This window comes from Dipodomys merriami, unplaced genomic scaffold (genome assembly GCF_024711535.1).
Source record: "Dipodomys merriami isolate MVZ:Mamm:240054 unplaced genomic scaffold, mDipMer1.0.p SCAF_10, whole genome shotgun sequence".
Classification (NCBI taxonomy): Eukaryota; Metazoa; Chordata; class Mammalia; order Rodentia; family Heteromyidae; genus Dipodomys; species Dipodomys merriami.
In genome coordinates, this window is record NW_027202271.1 from 30,523,762 (window position 1) to 30,545,908 (window position 22,147).

At 39.5% G+C, this 22,147-nt stretch overlaps 1 protein-coding gene and 1 pseudogene across 2 annotated transcripts in view; one reads left to right on the forward strand and one right to left on the reverse strand.

Moving 5' to 3' along the window:
* Ptprb (protein tyrosine phosphatase receptor type B) overlaps nucleotides 1-22,147 on the reverse strand; it is a 110,339-nt gene that overhangs the window by 30,801 nt on the left and 57,391 nt on the right. For both annotated transcript variants that reach the window (XM_069988648.1, XM_069988659.1), the window contains 10 exons: nucleotides 19,393-19,656; nucleotides 18,602-18,865; nucleotides 17,083-17,346; nucleotides 14,799-15,068; nucleotides 12,766-13,029; nucleotides 10,873-11,136; nucleotides 9,875-10,156; nucleotides 5,780-6,058; nucleotides 4,976-5,125; nucleotides 1,976-2,219 (listed from right to left, as the gene is read on the reverse strand). In XM_069988648.1, coding sequence (XP_069844749.1) covers nucleotides 1,976-2,219; nucleotides 4,976-5,125; nucleotides 5,780-6,058; nucleotides 9,875-10,156; nucleotides 10,873-11,136; nucleotides 12,766-13,029; nucleotides 14,799-15,068; nucleotides 17,083-17,346; nucleotides 18,602-18,865; nucleotides 19,393-19,656 — 2,545 coding nt within the window. The remainder of the gene's footprint in view (nucleotides 1-1,975; nucleotides 2,220-4,975; nucleotides 5,126-5,779; nucleotides 6,059-9,874; nucleotides 10,157-10,872; nucleotides 11,137-12,765; nucleotides 13,030-14,798; nucleotides 15,069-17,082; nucleotides 17,347-18,601; nucleotides 18,866-19,392; nucleotides 19,657-22,147) is intronic.
* Nucleotides 13,139-13,240, forward strand: LOC138806673 (small nucleolar RNA SNORA70; annotated as a pseudogene).

Genomic DNA, 22,147 nt, shown 5'->3' on the forward strand with positions numbered 1-22,147 from the left:
AAGACCTGTTTGGCAGGTGCTCTACCATTGAACTATGCCCTGAGTCCCTATCTCTGCTAATTTTTATCTGCATAACTTTAAAAGAAGTATTCTAACTCTCTAACTCTCTAACCTGATGAATCAAACTTTGTCATGTACTTTCTAGATGAAGGTCTTCCTTAATCAGCTTTGGTGTGTGTGTGTGTGTGTGTGTGTGTGTGTGTGTGTGTGTGTGTGTGTGTGTGTGTGTGTGTGTGTGTGTGTGTGTGTGTGTGTGTGTGTGTGTGTGTGTGTGTGTGTGTGTGTGTTTCTGTATCTATGAGCTGTTCTTAGGGCTTGAACTCAGGGCCTGGGCATTGTCCCTCAGCTTTCTTGCTCAAATCTAGCATTCCACCACTTGAGCCACAGCTCTACTTCCAGCTTTTTGGTGGTTAATTGGGAATAAGAGACTATGACATAGGCTTTCCTGCCCTGAGAAGCTTCCTGAGTAGCTGGGATTACAGGCATGAACCAGTAGGGCCAAGCTATGGTCTCTCCATACAGTATAGGTGAACAAGAATTCTCTATCCCAGCCTGCCCTCCAACTTGTGATTCTTATGCAGTAGCTTCTTTGGGACTGATATTTTAGGCATGTACCACTACCATCACACTAGGCCCAGAACTCATAATTTTGGATATTTGTAACCTTATATCAAGACATTTTCCTTGAGGACCCTGGTTGTAAGGCTATGTTTCTCTTTCTGGAGCAAGTGGAAGTAAGGAGGTGCTGTATGCAAACATAAGGGAAGAATACGGAGTAGATGGAGGGGTATGGGAGGATCTAGGTAGAGTTTAGTTGTGAGAATGGTAATTCTCAGATATCCATTAAAGCTGATCCATGGCTGAAATATCAATGTGGTAATTGCCATTATAAAAAGAGCACCACCAATTCTTAGGGTTGACAGGGCCCAATGGCTGCGGGAACACTTCATGTACCACCACAGAGGGAGAAATGGGTGTTCTCATTCATTTAAGGCTCTTTTTCTTCAAGAGTACTTTTTGGAGCACAGAGTAGTTCCATTTTTATATGCTTTTAAGGTAAATAAATAAGAATATGTCCAGTCCCTATTAAAAGTGGAAGATATAAGCTCATAGTCTTTGTGTCTTTTTAAACTCAGTCTGTGCGTGCATGCGTGTGTGCACACTTGTGTGTGTGTGTGTGTGTGCACACGCCAAAATTCAGTGCCTAAGTACTATCGTTTAGCTTTTTTTTTTTTAAATCAGTTGTGGGGCTTGAACTCTGGGCCTGAGCACTATCCCTGAGCTCTTCAGCTCAAGGCAAGCGCTCTGGCGCCACTTCTGGTTTTCTGATGGTTAATTGGAGATAAGAGTCTCAGGAGGACTTTCCTGATTGGGCTGGCTTTGAACTGCAATCCTCAGATCTCAGCCTCCTGAGTAACTAGGATTACAGATGTGAGCTACAGGCATCCAGCAGCTTTTCTTTTTAAGGATGACACTCTACACTCTACCCACTTGAACCACAGATCCATTTTCAGTTTTGTTTTCTTGGTTAACTGGAGGTAAGAGTCTCACAGATTTTCTTGCTGGGTTGGCTTTGAACTAGCATTCTCAGATTAGCTCTCAGTCTCTTGAGTTGCTGGGATTGCTAGGCTAAATTCAATATTTTTACTAGGCCTTTTTATTTTAAAAAATTTTTGACACCATAAATTATTTGATTTGCATTAAACATTTCTAGGAGAAAGAACAGTCTATTAAAAGCCTTCAGTTGTTCACAGAATGAATTGGAGCTTTTGTACAATGCTGAAAGCCCTCTCTGCACATCACCGGTGAATGGAAGCAGGAATATAACTTTTATAAATCACTCACTACAAGGTAGAGTATTCTCTTAGCAGAGATTATGCATCAACAGGAGTTCCTATGCAGCAGATGCTCACTCAGCTGAGCGCCTGGTCATGTAGCATGTCTCTTCTAGCAAAACCATTGTAATCCATCTAACCTGTAGGCAGTGTGTGGCTTCAGTGGTCCATCACAGAATTTCTGCTGACTGGGATCACATTTTCCACCCAGGCTGTCCATCTCTGCTCCAAGCTTAATGTTAAAACTCTTAGAGTTGCTGTCAGGACTTTCAGTACATTTGCTGGCAAAATAATTGGTCTGGTACATGCGGATGGAGGCATTCTGCCTGTACTCTAGGTAGGAAGGGAGAGGATGCTGTTCTTCTGGCTTTAGGTCATCCCTGCCTGGAGAAGAAAAAGCACAGTTAAAGACTTTCTTGTGACTTAATTTTCTGAGTGATTTTGTAAGGGTGTCTCCTCATCCACTATCTAGCTATACCAGAATACAAATTCTGTGATCTCAGAGCAGAGAAAGGCTCTGAAATGTTGATGAAATTCCTTTTAATATACTCCCCCTCTCTCTCTCTCTTTGTGCTGGTCCTGGCCTTAAACTCCCTGAGCTGCTTTTTGCTCATGGTTAGTGCTCCACCACTTGAGCCACAGCTCCACTTGTAGCTTTTTTTGGTAGTTAATTGGAGATAAGAATCTCATGGGCTTTCCTGCCCAGGCAAGTTCAGCCTCCAGAGTAGTTAAGATTACAGGTGTTAGCCACCAGAGCCTAGTGCTAAATGGTATCTTCTTTCTATATTTGTTATCCTAATTATGTTTTTCTCCAACCAACATCAAAACTAGTTTCACTAAAACTCAGTTTTTCTTAAAGTATGCATGTTAGATACAACACACACACACACACACACACACACACACACACACACACACACACACACACACACACACACACACACCTTTTTCTAGGAAAAAAGCCAGATCAATTGTATGAAGTGATAACATCTCAAAACTCTAGAAAGCTGGAAAACTCCGACTGTGAGTGTCAACCCACTCAAAGAACCCTCTACCTTGCCAATAACCACTGTAGTAGAGCTAATAAGGAAGCTCCTGTGACCTTGAAAACAGGGAAGAGATAAGAGAAAACCTGTCCCAGTTGTACTTCAAGCCAAGCTCCACCTGGCATGCCTGGCTTGATAGTGGCTCTCTGTGAGCCTCTCTGTTATCTTGAGTACAATGTTCAAATTTGGCCCCCAGTTCACACAAATCTCTTTTCTTGTCCATTTGGCTTGCTGTGTGTTTGGGCACTGTGAGCTAGCTTTGATGGTGGTTGGAGAAAAACATAATTAAGAAAATAAATATGATAGAGATAGGATATCGTTTACAATGAACTTCAAGAGGTGGGAGGGATGGTATGATTCATCCCAGCATCCTGGACTCTTATTTAATATTTGCTCACAATGAGTGGATCTCAGAGACATTTTTTTTAAAGTTTATTGGTCTTCATGAGGATTCAGATTCATGTGTGAAGGAGAGATTAAGTATAAAAACCTGAGGTCTTCCCAGAAGTATATTCAGTTCCCCATTTCAGAAAGGTTTCAAATAGAGATTCGTGTGGACTTTTCTTTTGTAAAAATAATGCAGTAATTTATTATCTTTAAGGGGTTTTAATTCAACGTATCAATTTATGAGTATAATGCATTTTGTCTTGTGTGCTTTTCTTTATTTCCATCCTTTCCTAATTCCTTTGTCAAAGGTGCTTAAACTCAGGTACAACATCTCAAATAATTTTTGAAAAATATAAGGAAGGTAAAATATATTAATGATATTGCAGGCACAAACACCTGTTTAGGAGAAATAACATAACTTCAATGCAAATATATACACAGGGAAGTGTGTACCCCAAATGTAACTCTTCTACAGGTGGTTTGTCAAATGCTGCTATATTATAATAAGGTCTAGGGTCACACTTAGTGGTCGCATAGAATGTTGCAGCCTAGTATCTGTGCAGTCTGTGGGAAGTAGGTAGCCACTGCCTATTTTAGGTAACTAGAAAGTGACATTATTCAAAATTTAGTGAAAGAACACTTTTCATGAACATCTTTTCCCTCTGTCAAGTTTTGAGATACATTTGTGAATTTGTGGGCCATTTAGGAGTATATGATTGATTATCTGTGACAGAGATGGGCGAAAGCATTGAGTCACAATGCTGTTTATTTTTTAAAAGAATAAATGCATTGTATTTTGAAGTAATTAAAATATCCCATCAACCCGATTTCCAGATATGGTTGAAGAAAATTTACTTTTAGAAAATAAGGAAGCAGGGTTGGGAAAGGTGGCTCAGTGGTAGAGTGCTTGCCTTGTATGCATGAGGCCCTGGGTTTGATCCCTCAGCACCACATAAATAAAAGAAGCCGTAAGTGGCCCTGTGGCTCAAGTGGTAGGGTGCTAGCCTTGAGCTGAAGAGCTGAGGGGCAGTGCCCAGGCCCAGAGTTCAGGCCCCACGACCGAGGCCCCCCCCCAAAAAAAAACAAAAGAAAAAAATAAGGAATCAGGTAGATATTTTCATGTTGATCTTAAGACAAAGAAAAGGAGACAGAGGTAAGACCACTTCTGAGTGAAGCAAGTGTATTGTTGCTTAACGACAGAACAGAAGTGCACAAGAATGAGACTAGTGAGCTCTGGAAGAAAATTCCATGGGACTCCAATCTCTAAAGTACTCAGCAAAACACTGGACTGGAGGTGTGGCTCAACTGGTAGAATACCAGCTGAGCACATGAGCCAAGGAAACATGAGACCCTGAATTCAAATCCTAGTATTGAGGAAAAAAATTGATGATTAGTGGTTAATCATAAGAGCTCAGTAAAAGAACATTACTATTCTTATCATTGCTATTATTATTATTATAGTTGCCATTATTATATTATTATTATCCTCCCATTTAACAATTAAAACCTAAGGATATTAGGATCTGTTGCCAAGACAGCTTTGGAGAAGATTTGTTACATATCTATATCTAGTGGACACACAAAGAAAACAAAATGATATAAAAGGTAACTTTTCTACGTCAAAAAACTTATCACAGGCGCCCAGACATGACCTTTCAAAAGGCAATTATGTGTTCCAGTAAAGTTCCATAATCCATCCTAACTTACCATCAGCCTCTTTCACCACCACTGTGAAGTATTTCACAGCTCCATTGGTGTCGCTGAACCAGCTGCAGTTGACAGTGAAGTTGATGGAAGATTTGCTAATTAGCACATCTTTTTCATTCACACGAATATGTGGGGGTGGAGGAGGAGGGCCTGGAGAGAGACACAGGAAGGAACCAAGTGGAGTCACAACAGCTGCATTCACCTCTTCAACAAGTCAATGACAGGAAGGACTCTGGTCATCTCCATCAGGCTCCGTGTGTGTGTGTGTGTGTGTGTGTGTGTGTGTGTGTGTGTGTGTGTGTGTGTGTGTGTGTGTGTGTGTCTGCGCGCGCGTGTGCATGCGCACACACACGTGAGTGTTTCTAGCTTCTAATCAAGAATTTCTTCTCTCCTGAAGTGCAGCAAACAGAAGAATGGATTTGAGGGTGATGCATGAAATGCCATGAAGGAGGCAGCTAGCTCCCTGGTTGGTTTTCCTGAAGTTGCAACATCAGATTGTCAAATAGTTCCATTTGTATCAGGCAAAGTAAAGGATTTAAATACTAGCTCATCCAGATACAGTAAGATCACATAACTTGTTTGTTGTCAGGGTATTGACTGTCAGGTACAGGATGCCAGAGAAATGTTTTAATTTTTTGGATCCATGTCAATCTTCTTCCCCAAGTGACAATAGGACAGATTGATCTACAGGTGCACTGTATGCAGAAGAGCAGCGATGAATATGCTAAAGAGAGGTGTGCAGCCCTCCCTTCCAGTGACAGAAACCTCCTCCCCTTTCCCCCATCTCTGTCCAGGGACACTTACGGTCTATCATTGTGATAGTGCTGTCTTCCACCACCTCGCTAGTCACACCAGCTGACTGTACTTTGATGGATATCAGGTACCTCTTATGCGGCACTAGCATCATGATGTTCAGCAGAGATTTTTCTTTCTCTAGCTTTCTGGAGAACTCAATTTCTTGGGTGTCCATTTTTCGGCATTCAATGCTGTAGCCATCGAAGTCAGAATCAGGAGGAATCCAAGAGCAGGCAATGGCTGTAGAGTTCTGGGGCCGGCAGTGCAGGTTTTGTATCTTGTCTGGCTCTAGAGGAGACAAGGTATGAGACAGATCAGCAAATCTGGACACTTGGGTTCAACTTGCTCTGAGATTTAAATAAATAGTTCCCACCATTTATTTGGGTTATTTTATGAGGAAAAAAATTCCCATAGGTTGTTAAGGAAATTTCTGCCTGTCCGATTCATTTTCAAAGAAGGAAAAAAAAACTTTTAAGACATTAAAATTCTGTCACTTTAGGCAATCATCAAGCTTGAGAAGATGTTTAGAAATGGAAATGCACATGGAGCACCCTATCAAGTGGCAGAAATCAGACAAGATGGGGAAGAGGAAGTTAGAAGTGCGCTTAGCCATTCCGGATACACATTTTATTTATCAGCAGTGCACTTTGAGGCAAGTGACTTCCCCTCTCCATGTCCCATCTGTGAAATGAGGTGATTAAGAGTTTCTACTTAGAATGGTGATTACAGCCATTCAAACATTGAAACATCGCCACCTACAACAGTGACAGGCCTAGTAATTCTTCAGTACATGTGAGCCCTCCCAATGAGGAAATTAAGAACTAGTATTCCTGACTTGCTGTCTCTAGGCCCTGACTTCTGTCTCCTTCCTCCATTCTGGCTCCTTCTGCTTATGTGCCATGTTCAGGTGCTGAAGGCACTGTGGTTCCTGGGGTGTCCTTGGATGCTTATTGTTGCTTAAGTTTTGTTGTTGCTGTTGTTTTCTTCCTGACAGAGTAGCTGACAGCTGATACAAGTTGGGGGAGAAAAATGGAATTGCAATTGTAGAATTACTAGAAGTTCAGGGTGGACAAGTCTGAGAGTTAAAAACCTGAAGGCTATACCTACTCACTGGGGAATCCTCCCCCTGCCCCCATATTTCATGAATTTAGCTTTAGGAGCTTGACCAAGTTCTTACACCAAATGTCAGAGAAAAAGAATTTCTTTGTATTTCTGTCAGCAGAAGGGAAAAAGAACCGCTCTGAAAGAAAACTTATCACTCCATTCTTAACAAGATCTTCCCTCAGGCTAAATGAACTAGAGCCAAAGTAAGATGAACCTGCTGATAATGTGTCAAGCCTCTCTGACCCAGGGGAAGGAAATACCTCCAGTCATTCTACCTAACTGAGGAAAGTGTACAATGAAAAAGCAGGACAAACACTTGTGAAGTTTATGGTCCAGAGGCACCACCTACTTGCTACAAAATATCCCCTCCCCCCTGCTTTTTTTTAACCACCTCATTGCCCCAAACCTATAGTGACTGTTCTTTGGTTATCAAGGAAAGAATTATCGGGCTGGGACATGGCTCAAGTGGTAGAGTTTTTACCTAGTAAGCATAATGCTCACCCCCGCCCCCCCCAAAAGGGTATAGTAAAAGAATAATACAGTTTGAAGAGACTAAAGTAGGACTAAAGAAGCATCCAGAACCAGAATCAGATAATATAGCAGTGACACTGGAATGAACAGATGAGGGATCTGAAACAGTAATGATTGTTGTGCAAAGGGCTCCAATGGACAAAGCAGACAGCATGTAAGAACAGATGGAAAATGGAAGCATAGAGACAGGAATTCTAAAATAGAGCCCAAAAGAAAAGCATGAGTTGAAAACCCTGTAACAGAAATGAAAAGTGCTTTGATAGGATGACTAGGAGATTAGACGTGGCTGAAGAGAGTCTCTGAGCTTGAGGATCTATCCAGAGAACCCTCTGAAGCTGAAAAGCAAAGAGAACAAAGATTAATGCAAAGAAACCCCAAACCCTTCAAACCAGGAAAAGAATATTCTAGGACCAACGAGCAAAAACAGAAAGAGGACATAGACATAATGAGATTACCAGATATGGAAGAAAGAAACAAAATTGATTTGACACAGAATGACAGAATTTCCCACACCAAGCTACAGATCCAAGAAGCTCAGAGAACACCAACTAGGATAAAATGTTAGACAACAACCGCAGCAGCAATACCAACAAAACCCCAAATAACCTATACTTATGTGTATCATTTTTATCTTTTCATACTTCATATAGGTCACTGAAAAAAAGGTTAAGGAGGACAGAGAGAGATAGAAAAAAGAATACCTTACATATAGGGATGAAAAGATAATAACTGCAAATGATTCATCCAGGTTAGAGCACACTCATGAGAAATTGAATATTAGAATGAAATTATGTGGAAATTCTAAATATATATTTCATTTAAGCCTTTGTGATGTAGGGTTTTCTGGCACCCACAGCCAATCTCAAGCCTAATATAATTTTCAAAATAAAAATGTCATTAGACATTCTTTATGAAACAAAACATTGAGTCCATCTTTATGACAATTGTCCTCCTTTGAGGACAATTGCCTCATGTGGCAATGCATCTCTTCAATGCTAGCATCCAAGCATGAAATATAATAGTCCAGATGTGATGTGCAAGACCACGTCTACTGGCACTGTATGAACTCTTGAACTCAGCACCTGGCAGGCTGTTGAGAAGGGGTGGCCTTGTGAACTGAGTCTTTCAACCCCCTACTTGGCTGCTATAAGAATGAATCTTGGGACTTGAACATTTTCTATACAAGAGACCAAGAGTCCACATGGCCTGCATTGAACTGTTCACTTGACACCATTTATTATCTTTCCCCATTGCAAGCTCAGTATATGATCTTGTTCTGTTTAAGCTTGCTCATCCTATGGTACCTGCCTTCTGAGGAGAGAAACCAACTTCTGCTGCAGCCTAAGAGAGGTGTACATTGTCAATTGTCCTGTACCAGTACTTGGAAAACCACTGGGGACCAAATTTGACTTTGCTCTGTCTCTTTTTTTGTTTTATCCAGTGCTTGACTATGTTGTTTTACTTGGTGACTCCAATATTAGGATGCAATAGGTGAAATGTTTAGCATCCTGCCCTGAGTTGGATAACAGTTTATGGTATTCTGCTTTGCAGATTAAATTGACATGGCCTTAAAATAAGCTCAAAATTCAGCCTAAGCCTGTTATAAATTAAAACTCATAATCATTACATACAGGTATCTGATCTCAAAATGTTCTTTGAATATGATGTAGAGTGCAGATTCTACCATTCAGAGCATTAATGATTGAAGAAATGAAACAACTTCCTGCTTCAATTTCCAATCTTCAACCAAGAATTATGATCTGATTTTGGAACTATATATGTATAGTGGATAGTAACTGGTGGTTCTGCTTCCAGTTTTGTCCCTATCAATCTCTAATCTACAATGTAGTAAGAGTGACTTTCTGTAGTATGAACATGATTATGCTATCTCTGCTGATATGGACTGGCCCTACTTGGTTCAGAATGAAGTCCAAAGTTGATACCATAGAATATAAGACATTTTATGATAATTTTCTTTATCCTCTCAATTGGCCAGCCCATTCTTTGTTCCTTTGTCAGTACATTCTTCTCTCTTCTTTCTAATTTTGCAATGTCTCATTCTCTCTCTCTGTTCTCCACTTCTTCCCCAATCTCTCCTTGAAGAAGTCTGCTTTCTCCCTAAGTTTCAATTTGGATATGTTTTTTTGCTAGGAACTTCTTATGTTGTTCCATGTGCCCCTAACATCCACTTTTGATGTGCCAGTTACTTCCTTTATTATCCCCCAAATTTAATTATCTATTAAACAATAATACTTCCCATCTTAATTCCATAAGGGCAGAAATTGTTCTTTATAGTCCATTGTGAATATTGAATGACTGAAGAACTTTAAGGAGACTTCTGCCTAAACTTAAATCCAACCAATCCCCAATAAAAATGTGGATTCAAATTAAGCCCCATTGGAATAAGATATTGAACATATACTTCTTCTCACTCCACCTGAAACTGAGGAGTAACCAAACAGGTCATACTTGTCCTCACAGATCCAAAAATTGGTTTGCTGTACGTTTTCCAGGAATCACCACTAACAGTCTTGACACTGAATTGATAGGATCTCCCCGGACGAAGACCGTACACAATGCGTCCTTCTGATTTTCTGTTGCTGTAGGGGTTGAAAACAGTGAGAGCATCTCTTGGTAGCCATTGCAGCTCAAAATCATTGTAGTCTGTCCAGTCAGGGGGTCCCTTCCAGGTGATGGCCAAGGATGTATTTGCAACATCAGCAAATGACAAAAGACTGGGAGGACTTGGGGCTGTGTATAAAAGAAAACAAAAAAATAACACAATTGTGAACCCACCATATACACAAATAAGATCACTGAGAGGCATCAGACCTACTCGTACTGTATATTGTAAGAAGAGATAATATGGCAGCAATAGTAGGAGCTTTTGTATCTGCTATGTTTAAGGAACTATATGAGTGTTTTGATATGCCTTTAAAAATAGTCATCACCAGAACCTCCTTTCCAGGGTGCTGTCAAGCATGAATAGGCCTGAATGGGTTCCAAGTGTATGAAGGTCTTGATTCCATCAAATCTGGGGGCAATAGAAGTGGGTGGAGTTCATAGGAAATGATTCCCAGTTTTAGATCATATTGTTCATCGCCCCCAGTAGGGCATACATATATTATCTATGCCTGCCTAAGACACAAAAACACTCAGGAAGCACATGTTAGAGCAGTACAGTGAAGATGCAATTTGTCTCTATTTTGCAGAACTGAAAACTGAGGCTTAGAGATGGTCAGTGGCCTGGATTCATACAGGTAAGTAGCAGTGCTAAATGAAGGACCCAGGTCTTTTTGACCAAAAGTATGTTCTAGCCTTTGCAAGTTCAGGGGATAGATATATACTAGATACACACTCGCTATTCACCATTATTGATTTTATTTTGCATCCTGAAAGTGATCGTTTGAATACATCTTTAGAAGCCATTTTCCACCCATACTTCATCATGGGTGACCTGGGCTTACCTGTTCTTCCCTCTCCCATGACTTTGTTGCTGAGATCTCCACTGTGAGTTACCACACACAGCGTGTACTTCCTGCCAGGGATAAGGCCATGGAAACGCCACTCTGTCAGGTCTTTGTCTTTCCAATTTTCCTTTTTGGTGCCATTGGGATTGTAGAGAATCAACTCATAAAAATCAAAGTCCCCAGAGGCTGGACTCCAGTTGAACCAAAGGCTGTCTGTTAGGTTCCGGTTGGATCCCTTCAGTTGACTCACGGTGGCTGGGACTTAAACAGAAGAAAAACTCAGGTCTATCCAACACAGAGCGAAGGTGTTTTAGGCATACAGGTGAGTTGTGTATTGGAGAGTATTGCGAAACCAGTTGTGTATATTTCAGGTTCCTTACATCATGTGGTATGTAGGATAGTGAGGTAAAATAAATGAAAACAAAGCAAGTGGTCAGTCTAGAAGCTGGCCATGTACTTCTTAATAAAAAGGTGAAAAGAAATATTCACAAATCATGAATACTAGGCAAGGAGTTTTAGTTTATAAAAGACCCAAGGAATGTTCATAAATGATTCCAGCTCCACCTAGTTTGACCAATGATCTCTGACAATTTTATCATTATGTAAGTCAGCCTATCATGTTTATTTACATTTTATTATTCTATTTTTAAATTTTTTTTTTGTCAGTCATGGGCTTGAACTCTGGGCTTGGGTGTTGTCCCTCCACTCTTTAACTCAAGGCAAGCGCTCTACCGCTTTAGCTACAGCACCACTTCCTACATTTTATTATTCTTTAGACAATAGAGACTGTTGCTCCTTGTTGGGGAACTTTCTCTTTTTAAGGTCAAGACTCACTGTGCAGACTAGGCTGACTTCAAAATTATGATCTTCCTATCTTTCTAAATGCTGGGATTATAGAACTACTGTGCTGGGCAGGGGGATAATTAAACATTAATAGGGAGGTAATCCTTTACCTCCCTATGTGTACAGGGCAAGTTGGCTTGTGAATGGTAATAGCTTTGTAATTCCACTTGTCCTCTGAGCCTATCACAGCTCTTTCATTCTTTCCAGAAGACAAATGGAACATCTGTTATATAATCTTGGGGGTAGTTTCTTCAAAGAACTCCCTTCACCTGCAAAGAGAAATGTTCACTCTTTGTTTATAAAATTGTCTTTTCCTGCTAAGTTGATATCATGACATATTGTTCATTTCATAGGATTTAGGGTGTCCCAACACCACCTTCCTCTAGAATCTGTTGCCTTGGCCTCTTCTCTCCCCTGATTCAGAGCTTTTTGAGGTCAGGGGGTATTGTCTGTCTAGTTCCTTGATCATATCCAGTCAAACTCTGAGCCTGGCACATAAAAACACTCAAAAACTAATGTCATGTGAGAGAAAACAGAGGAATGGAACTCGATTTATGGGGGAAAAAAGCAATTTTGTTGCTTATTTGCAGTGACAGATGTCTCTCTTTCATTTTATCTAGTTCTATGTTTCAAATTCAGAAGCGTTACCATTTGTTTAATTTGCTACTGTTTGTTTAATTTGCACTTGCTTTCACTCCATGGACTTCTTATATAGGAAGCTGAAGGGCATAGCTTGAATCAAGCCACCATGGGTTAAATCTCCCTTGCACAGCTTGTCACCCATAGAAGAGCCAAATTCAGTTTTCACCAAACCCTAGCAAATGGTTAGAGGAAAAAAGCAGGAACCAGTGCAAAAATTGGACACGAATGTTCGTGGAAAATCAAAGATCTGACTTGGGTCAAAAAACCTAATGGTCACAAATTTCTATAAAGCTAGTGATTATATAGCTTGGATAAGAGGAAATGCACAACAGATCAAGGAAGGGCCAGAGAATGTTATTGTGACCATTCCCTTGATGTTCATTCCTGCAGGGCTCTGGGTCTTACCTGTTCGGCTGAATATGAAAGCCTCGTTAGACAGCTCCCCGCTGTGAGTGACAATCACCATCTTGTACATTCGGCCCTGCAGCAAGTTCTGGAAAGTGAAGCTCTGAACTGGTGGCTCAACTTGTGCTCTCTCCTGAAGTGTGCGGTCTGGGTTGTACAGGAAGATGTTATACCAGTTGAGCTCCCCCTCGGAGGTGGTCCAGCTGAACGACAGGTGTCGAGTGGAGTTTTCAGTGATCCTCAGATTGGTGACGGCTGCTGGGACTGGAAAAATCAAGATGCGGGAGAATGAGGTCAAATTGCAGCATGTCCCTGACCCAGTCCAGGAGTAACTAATACCTGGGTGGATACGCTCAGTCTAGAATACATAGTTTTGAAATATGTTGGTTTTCCATGGCTGCAAACAGCAGCCTCCCAAGTAGTGCCTACAGCCTGTTGCTGGTCATGGTTGCCCCTAGGGACGTTGGAGATAGCCTTGTCCAGTGTACCTGCATGTCCCTGATATCTTGCTATTCCCAATTTAGGCTCCGGACAGGGAAGCAAAGTATGTTTGGGAAGCCCCAGGGCATGGTTGGCTAGGGGTCACATTGGCCAAGTGGTCATGTCCGTTCTATACCATGCTAGAGAACAAGGAACATGCGATTGAAGTTCTGTGCAGGTCTGTGTTCCAATTCCCTGGTCACTCAGAAGACTTACAATGAAAGAAGTGGGGATTTGCCAAGTTTAAGGGGAGGATTATGAAGACACACAAGGAGATTGAGAGCAGCTCACTCTTCGTGGCTGTGGGTTTAAATAAACTCCTAATTGTGCTTCCCTCAACAAGGGGCAGACTCTGCACTCATGATGGCTTCTCCCTAATCACACCCACCTCGAGTCCTGCTTCTTGTCAATAAAGCAGGGCCTTAGAGACCCCAAAGCAAAGAAATCTAATGTTTGCAAATTATGGGTATGGAAACTATTAATTTAAAAAACTATTAATTCAATAGATACAGAGAAGCATTTAATACAATTGAATAACTCTTCATGATAAAAAGAAATTCTGAATAAATTAGGTAAGAAGGAGCATACATCAACATAATAAAGGGTATGTGTATATGAAAGCTTTAGCCAACCTTTTACTAAATGGGGAAAAGATGAAAACTTTCTACTAAGATCTGGAACAAGACCAAGATATTTATTCTCACTGCTCTCTGGAAATCATAGCCAGAGCCATTAGACAAGAGAAAGAAATAAAAGATACCCAAGGGAGTCAAATTAACCCTGTGTTAAATTAATAACCTGGTAATCAAAAATAAAAGGTTCACACTAGGATTTTGCAAACTATTTGGCCAACTGTTAGAAACAACCTGTGTCTACAATGCTGGTGGAGTTGTTGCTGATTCCTTGGAACTTGTAAGATACCAGTGGTAAATTTATTTTTAAGTATTTTTCTTTGTAATTATTAGGACTGTCTTCAATTCATGGCTTCTTTTTCAGTGTTTAAAAAATGCTGTTTAGGTTTATTTATTTTTATTTTTTTAGTACTAGCACAGAGTCCACAAAGGTGAGATAAGAAAGTAGAAAAGGAGATATATCAACAGATACAGTGATTGAAGTAATACCATTGCTGGAAGGGGCCATGAGCCAAGGAATGTGGTAGGCCTCTAGAATCTAAAAAAGAGCAAGAAATAGATTCTCCCTCTCTTGACACCTGACACCTTTATTTTAGTCCCATTTTGAGTTCTAACTTCAAAAATATACAATAATAAATTTGTGCTGTTTCAACACTTTGGCATTGCAAACTGACAATTGTATAGAAAAGGAATAGAGCCAGTTTTAAGGGGGAATATAATTGTGTATGATGGGCTAAAGCTGTGGGGAGAGGCTGCACAGGAAGTTCAGAAGATATAGAAACATTATGTCATGGTGAATGTTGCTTCTATGTGAAGAAACAATCATCATTCTCATTATTGCTTTACCCCTCTTATCTTACATTATTGCACAGTAGCCGACAATGAGATAGCTAGTAGAAAATACTACGTTGTGATAATTACCTGTTCGACCTTCAGCTTGGGCTTCCTTGCTAAAGAGGCCCCCACTGACAGTTAGAATCTGTATCTTGTATTTCTTGCCTGGTGTTAGATCTTCAAATTTGTGCTGTTTTGCAGTGGCTGGTTCTGAGATATTGCTCAGAAGGATCCCATTTTCATTTAGAAGCAGGATATCATATCTTTCTGCCATACCAACAGACTTTTGCCAACTTACTATTAAGGAATGACTGCTGTATGCATTGTCTGTAATTACTCCCTTAACAGAGGCTGGGACTACAGAGAAACAGAAGAAAGGAGAAGATTCAGTTTATATCAGTGCAGGTGAAGCTGATTTAACACTTGAGTCTTGAGTCAATAGCACGTCTGTGTAGCTAAAAGGTGTAAGCATGCTAAACAAACTTACATTGCAATGAACAGCTTGGATGACTGAATTATGTATCATGTGTAGACTTTTATTTCCAACACAATTTAAGTCAAAGCTTCCAGCTTCAACTTAAGCAGTACCATGTAATATTTTCCCTACAACTCTGATGTAAAAGGCAAATTAATAGTATTAACTAATAATACTTTCCATTCTAGATTTCTTTTCTCATTCTATATGATCTCCATAGAAGACTGCCTATAATCCCATGGTTTAAGTTGTTGCCAGCATAAGGATGACTCCTAAATTTAAACTTAGTGTCCTGGTTTTGCAAATTATCTCTCTCCCTACGAGTTTCACAGACACTCAACACTCAAGGGCCCCAACTAGAACTCCCCATTCCCATCTTCAACTTTCTTCTTTTCCTTTTCTTTTGTTTCCAGACAGAGCCTTGGCTATGTAACCCAGGCTGGCCTTAGACTCCCAATGAGTGCTGAATGCTGAGACATCATGCATGAGCTACCATGCTCAGCTTCCTCTGCCAGCTTTCTTATTGTCCTTTGTTCCTCTCTCTGGACTCAAGTCACAAATAGGTTGTCATTGTCTTCTATATATAATCAAGCACAAGTCGTAAAATGTCTGTGTCTAAAATCCTGTATCCTTTGAATCAGTCTATTTCCCCTTCTTTCCTATTACTGCCTTAGGATAAAAGCATCTCTGATCTACCTGACTGCAACAGCCTTGTCTTACTATTTCCACTGCTTCATACTCCACACCATACCCAGCATATTCTCACAGCACTCCCTTGTCAAGGGCATATAAGTGGCTCTCTGTAATTCTACAATACCTCACCCAGGCATACAAGGCTCTTCATGATTTGCTTTATTTACTTGCTTGGCCAGCTGGCTCACATCCTTTATTCTAGCACATTAAGCAGCACATGGTTCTCAATTGTGCTAAGCTTTCTCTCTTCTCTAGGACTTTGCTTTTTCTGCTGGGACCAAATTAACACATACCCTCTCTCCCATATATATATATATATATATATATGTATATATATATATACATATATATATATGTATATATATATATATATATACACACATATCCTAGAAGACTTCTTAGTCTCTGTTGACATATTACTGTCTCTGGGAAGTCAGCCCAATTCTTCTTTTTCTTCCTATAACATCCTGAAATTACCTTTATTTTTTATTTACAACTTTGCACAGTTATGGTTTACTTATTTTTTATTTCTTTATTAGATATGAAGTTCTTGACATCAATGTTCTATCTCACTACTGAATTCTGACTTTGTTGAACTCAGTGCTTGGACATGAGGGCAAGCTTGTCAACACATTTATAGTGCATCTATGCAAGTGAAATACAGACATAGTAGGGCATGAAATAGAAGGCCCTAAACCCACAACTACATGAATGGTCACGAGAATGGCATGAGATGATCATATCACAGTAGTTAGAACATGAAGTTTGGTGCCAAATTATGAATTATGGCTGTAGATCTCATTTCATTTATCTTTGTAAATGTATCCTGAGTTTTCTGAGTTTTACTTTCCTCATCTATAAGATGGAAATCATAACCATTGATTGGTAGTGTCATTTGGTGTCATTTTACATTTCTGGCTATTGTAGTCATTTATTTTTGTTTTTAAAATAACATACTGTGAGTGATTTGCCATTTACAATTACCTTACTTTTGTTTAACAAAATCTCCATGAAAAAAAGAAAATGCAAAATAAAAAAAAAGAAGAAGAAAGGTTCTTGAACCCACAGCAAAGTGTACATACTTGGGGAATTTTAAATTTGGAAATACTTTGATTTGTGAACAGCTAAGCCCATTCACCATCCCATTGTGGGGACCCACAGGGCAGTGTATACTGTGGACCTCCCTAGGTCACAGGTGCTTACCTGTTCGTCCAAGTGCATCTACCTGGTTCTTCAGGGACCCACTGAGTGAGGCAATCGTGATCAGGTATTGTTCTCCGGCCTCCAGTCTGTGGAACGTGTGTTCAGAGATGTGCTTAGGGACCGTCTGGGACTCAACCTTCTGATTCTGCCTGAATGCTGACACCACATATGAGTCTATATCTCCACTGCCAGGGGTCCAGGTCACTGTCAAGCTATCTGTTGCTCCATTGGGAGAAATATGAATATTTTTGACAGCACTAGGAACTGAAGAAAAGAAAAGAAAGTGAAAAGCAATCAACTTAGAGAAAAAAAAAACTGTAGGGGAAAAAACTGGAAAAACAAAGTTGTCACGCAGAATTGAGGGGGTCATTTCATCCATAGTACTGTCAAAAAATTGTCAAAAATTGGCCTGTAGCTGGGTAGTAGTGGCTCATGCCTATAACCCTAGTTACTCAGGAGGCTGAGATCTGAGGATAGTGGTTTGAAGCCACCCTGGTAGGTAAATCCAAGAGACTGTTACCTCCCATTAACAAGAGAGGGCAAGGCTGAAATGGTAGGGTGTGACCTTGAGTTAAAAAGCAAAGCAAGATCTAGTAGCTCTGAGTTCAACCCCACTACTAGCACAAAGGAAAATGTCATGCTTTTTATGTTTCACCATCTATTGAAAGAGTATGCATGAAAAGGGTCACTTTTCCATTTTTCCTTTATTTTTTTTCTTTCAGATGTGGAACTTGAACTCAGGGCCCAGGTGTTGTCCCTGAGCCTCTTTGTGCTCAAGTCTAGCACTCTACCACTTGAGCTACAGTGCCACAAAGCCAGCCTGTGCTGAGATCCTCAGATCTCAGCCTCCTGAGTAGCTAGGATTACAGATGTGAGCCACTGGCATCAAGCTTTACTTTACTTTTAAACTGCAGATGATGAAGGAAGTTGAGAAAGAGAGAGAGAGAGAGAGACAAAGAGAGACAGAGACAGAGCAGAGAGACAGCAACAGAGAGACAGAGACAGACAGAGACAGACAGAGAGAAACAGAGAGAGAGACAACAAGAGAGACTATGGCTAATGAGTAGAAATAAAAAATGTCAGCAAGGGGCTAGTTAGAATGCTTCCATCCCAATTTTGGTTTTCTTATTTACTACCTATGTAATAATAAGCAAATTATAAAATTTTATTTATATTGAACAAAATACAGATATAAAGAGATCTGCTGTGAATCTAGCCCATGGTAACCCCAATAAATATGAACTATTATAGCAATATTGTTTAAAAATCCCCAAAGAAGGGACACACCCACAAAAGTTTTTAAAATTAAAATACAAGATACAAGTCAATGTTATTTCTCCCCTACAAAGTATTTCACTTTTGTTGATCTTGTTTGAACAATATCATTACCATTATCAAGATAACTCTCTCCTTCTTGCAATCTCATACTCCTTCAAATCTTGTCAAAATATTTGGGCTACCCACTATGTTAAATACATCTCCATTCATACTGGGGTTCAAGAACAATATTTCAAATTACCTGTTAAACCTTCAATGAAGGCTGACTGTTGTACATCTCCACTGATGGTCAAGACAAGAATCTTGTACTGGCGCCCTGGTGTTAGGGAGGTAAACCGAAACTCTGTTGCAGTATTTACCAGGTGAAAAGGAGGAAATACTTTCATGTCATTGAAAAGGAGCTGGATCTCATACTGGTCCACATCCCCATCAGCTGGTGACCAGGTCACGTACAGGTCTTCAGTGCTTCTGTTCTGCAGTGTTAGATCCTTTACAGGCTCTGGGACTAGGGAGAAAAGTGAGAAATCACATCAGGGAAGAACCTGATCAAATTTACTTATGTAATCATTTATGAAATCACATTCAAGGAACTGGAAAACATCTCTTTTCTCCAAATAAACCACTTGAGTTACTTCATGCACAATGAAACAAGAAAAAAATTGGAAGCAACTATTAGAATTGTGATTTTTTCCTTTACAGAAATCTTGGTAGGATATAATTACAAAAAGAGTTATGATCTCAATCATAAGATACAATGAGAAATCTGGAATTTTAATGCCTCTATGCAAGAAGAGATGGAAGACAAATTGAACATTGGGCCTTCTTACTCCCTTACCCTGCTCACTTTTATCTACCAATAAATATTCTGTTGTTATAAACCATAGTTTATCCAAATGATGTTAGATACAAGTAAAGCTTAAAAGGAATGCAGTGTACAAATCAGTAAACAGAGAAAATTCAAGATGCAGACAAATTATTTAGCCAATGCCTTTAAGTCCAGCCATCAGCAGCTTTTACAATCTTTCCACTTACTTGTTCTTCCATTCCCTTGTTCACTGGCTTCATATTGCCCACTTTTTGTACTAACAGTGACACTGTACAACCGTCCAGGGATGAGCTGAACAAATACACACTCGTTTTCTGACTTGGGAATGTTCTTGGTTTGAATGAAGTTGTGTTTGTTTTTAATGGTGACTTCATAATGATCAAAATCTCCTGCGGCATGCACCCAGGACACCTTCAAAGAATCACTGCTGGCAGAGTTGCTAACACTGACTCCTTGGACCTTGTTGGGCACTGAAAAAGAGAACAGAGAGCAACCTCTCATAAATGGAAAACTAGGAGGGTAAAGAAAAACAACTAGATATTCACTGCACATAAAAAACCCAACCCTTCAACCTCCAGATCACAGGGTTCTGAAGAGGGAAGATTGTTCAATTAATTGAATGGTTAAATAAGTCTCTTAACTGAATCTGAAGAGTGCATTCTAATCCTGCTGTTTGCCTCCACAAAACATCATGTGTAAGATAGAGAATGTTAAAAATAATAATTAGTATGCTTACTATGAAGAGGGTGAAGATATTAATAATTGCAACCCATCTTAGAAACTCTAGATGTGATTAAAAAGTTACCAAGCAAAGTATAAATAACCTAAAAGGAAGATGGAAGAAGAAAAAACCACATCTGTTTTATTAAGATATAAAGAAATGATTCACATCATTAATCGCAAGGAAATAATAATGAAGACCATAGTGAAATAACATTTTGCATTCACTTGACCAGCAAAATTTAAAAGCCTTGTAAAACCAAGTGATTAATTGCTAACTATATTCAGGGAAATGTTACATAATAGGCAACAGTTTTCTTCTTGTTGACTCAAGACATAAAAAATGTGGATTTCTTGCCCTTCACATCACACACAAAATAATCTCAATAGTATAATGACAGAAAAATCCAAGTTCTCTCCCAAAGATGACATGTTATATTTAAAACACCTCGTTTTTGCACAATGTTTGAACAACTAAAAGTTCCTTTTTAAAAAATTCATAGTTTTCGGACTAGACATGGATGCAACAAAATGATGTAAGATGAAAGCAAGAGAGAGACAAACGTGAGTCAAGACCCTGGGATGGGTTTGAGAGGTGATAGACATTATTGTATAAATCCTAGCGTTTACATTAAGCAGCAGTTTCTCATGTACATCTTGAAAAATATCTATGACTACCAACTAGATGTCCTACACAATGTAAGTGGTAGTTTGCTGCATTATTTTCTGAACCAAGGACATTTTTTGAATAATGTCTGCAGTTTTGTCCACCTGAGGCTCTTCCCCATAAACAAACAGCCTATATGCCCAGTTTCCCCTTCCAAGCCACAGTAAAATAGCAATTTCAGTTTTGGCATCTAAGCTACATTTTCCACAATGTTTATACATTGCATTAACATTTTTGTTACTTTTGTATTAATTCTATTTATATTAGAACATAGCTCATCATAGCAAGAGAAGTTTGTTTTTCTTCCCCCTTTCGATACCTAAAATGAATTAAAGTTTGGTTAGAATTTAGTGACTGCAGAGTTAAGACATTGTACATGTGGACTACAAAAGGTCAACAATCCAAGCAGTTTACTGAAGGCAAAGTAGAGATGACAGTAAGGACAACTAGACTGAATACCATGGTAAGTCAATAAAAAGTCTCTCCAGGTGGAACTGGAAGTGCTTTGCAAAACCTGCCTTGCTGCATAGTGAGACGAGGTGACACAGAATTAGACATACTGCTATTGTCACCCAAAAGTTTGAAGAAGAGCATTAGAAAAAAGAATTAGGATAATCAGCCAAAATCAGTAAGACAACAATTTAGGCACGAGTTACGAATCGTAAAAATCATTTGCTTCTGATGGCTTGCACCAAATCCAAGTTTGTACTGCTAAAAGAATCAAGAGGGTACTTTGAAAGAGAATTGCTTTTCTTACCTTGAGGAGCAGTCTTAATGAAAGGTCTTACATTGTTAAAGTCATAGAAACTGGTAATGTTAATGAATAAATGTTGATGGGAAGCAAGGGGTTAGAAAGTATGTGACATATCCTTAATTTGTACTGATTTTTAGATTCAGTATAAATTGACCTATGTGAGACTTTCACATAAGTCTGCTTTGTAAGTAGAAATCAGCTTTTCACATTGAAGTCCTGACTGTGATTATCAGTATAATTAGAATGTAGATGATTTGACAGCAAGGATAATTTCTCTGTATCCCTGACAATGCTCTCAAGTATGGCTCTGAAAATAGTCAACTATGTGACCTCGGAGAAGCCATACTTTTTGGGACTTTTTCTCCATATGAGAAGATGGAAACAGATTATTATGAGGGCTAATTCAATTCAAGCATTCTGTAATGATGTAAAACAGTAGTTTTGGGGAGAACTATAGAAACTACAAAATTTGAAAGCCTTGGACTCTCTCTCTCTCTCTCTCTCTGAAGAAATGTACATGCTTTTCTCTATCCCTTACAACTCAATGGGTAATTTTACAGTTCTGAAGTCCACTCATGGGCCACCAGGGGAAAAACCTTCATCCAAGTGATTTCTGATTATTCATATAGCACACACTTGCTGAGTATCTACTGGGCCTCAGACATTGTGTTAGACAGTAAGATGGGGCCTGTTATCTCAGATCTTCATGGAAAAAGAGACATTTTCACATGCGAAAATCAATCCAGAACTCAGTAGGAAAGACTTGACAAAATATTGATATCAACCTTAAGCAGAAATCTCAGCTGTACACCCCAGAAAG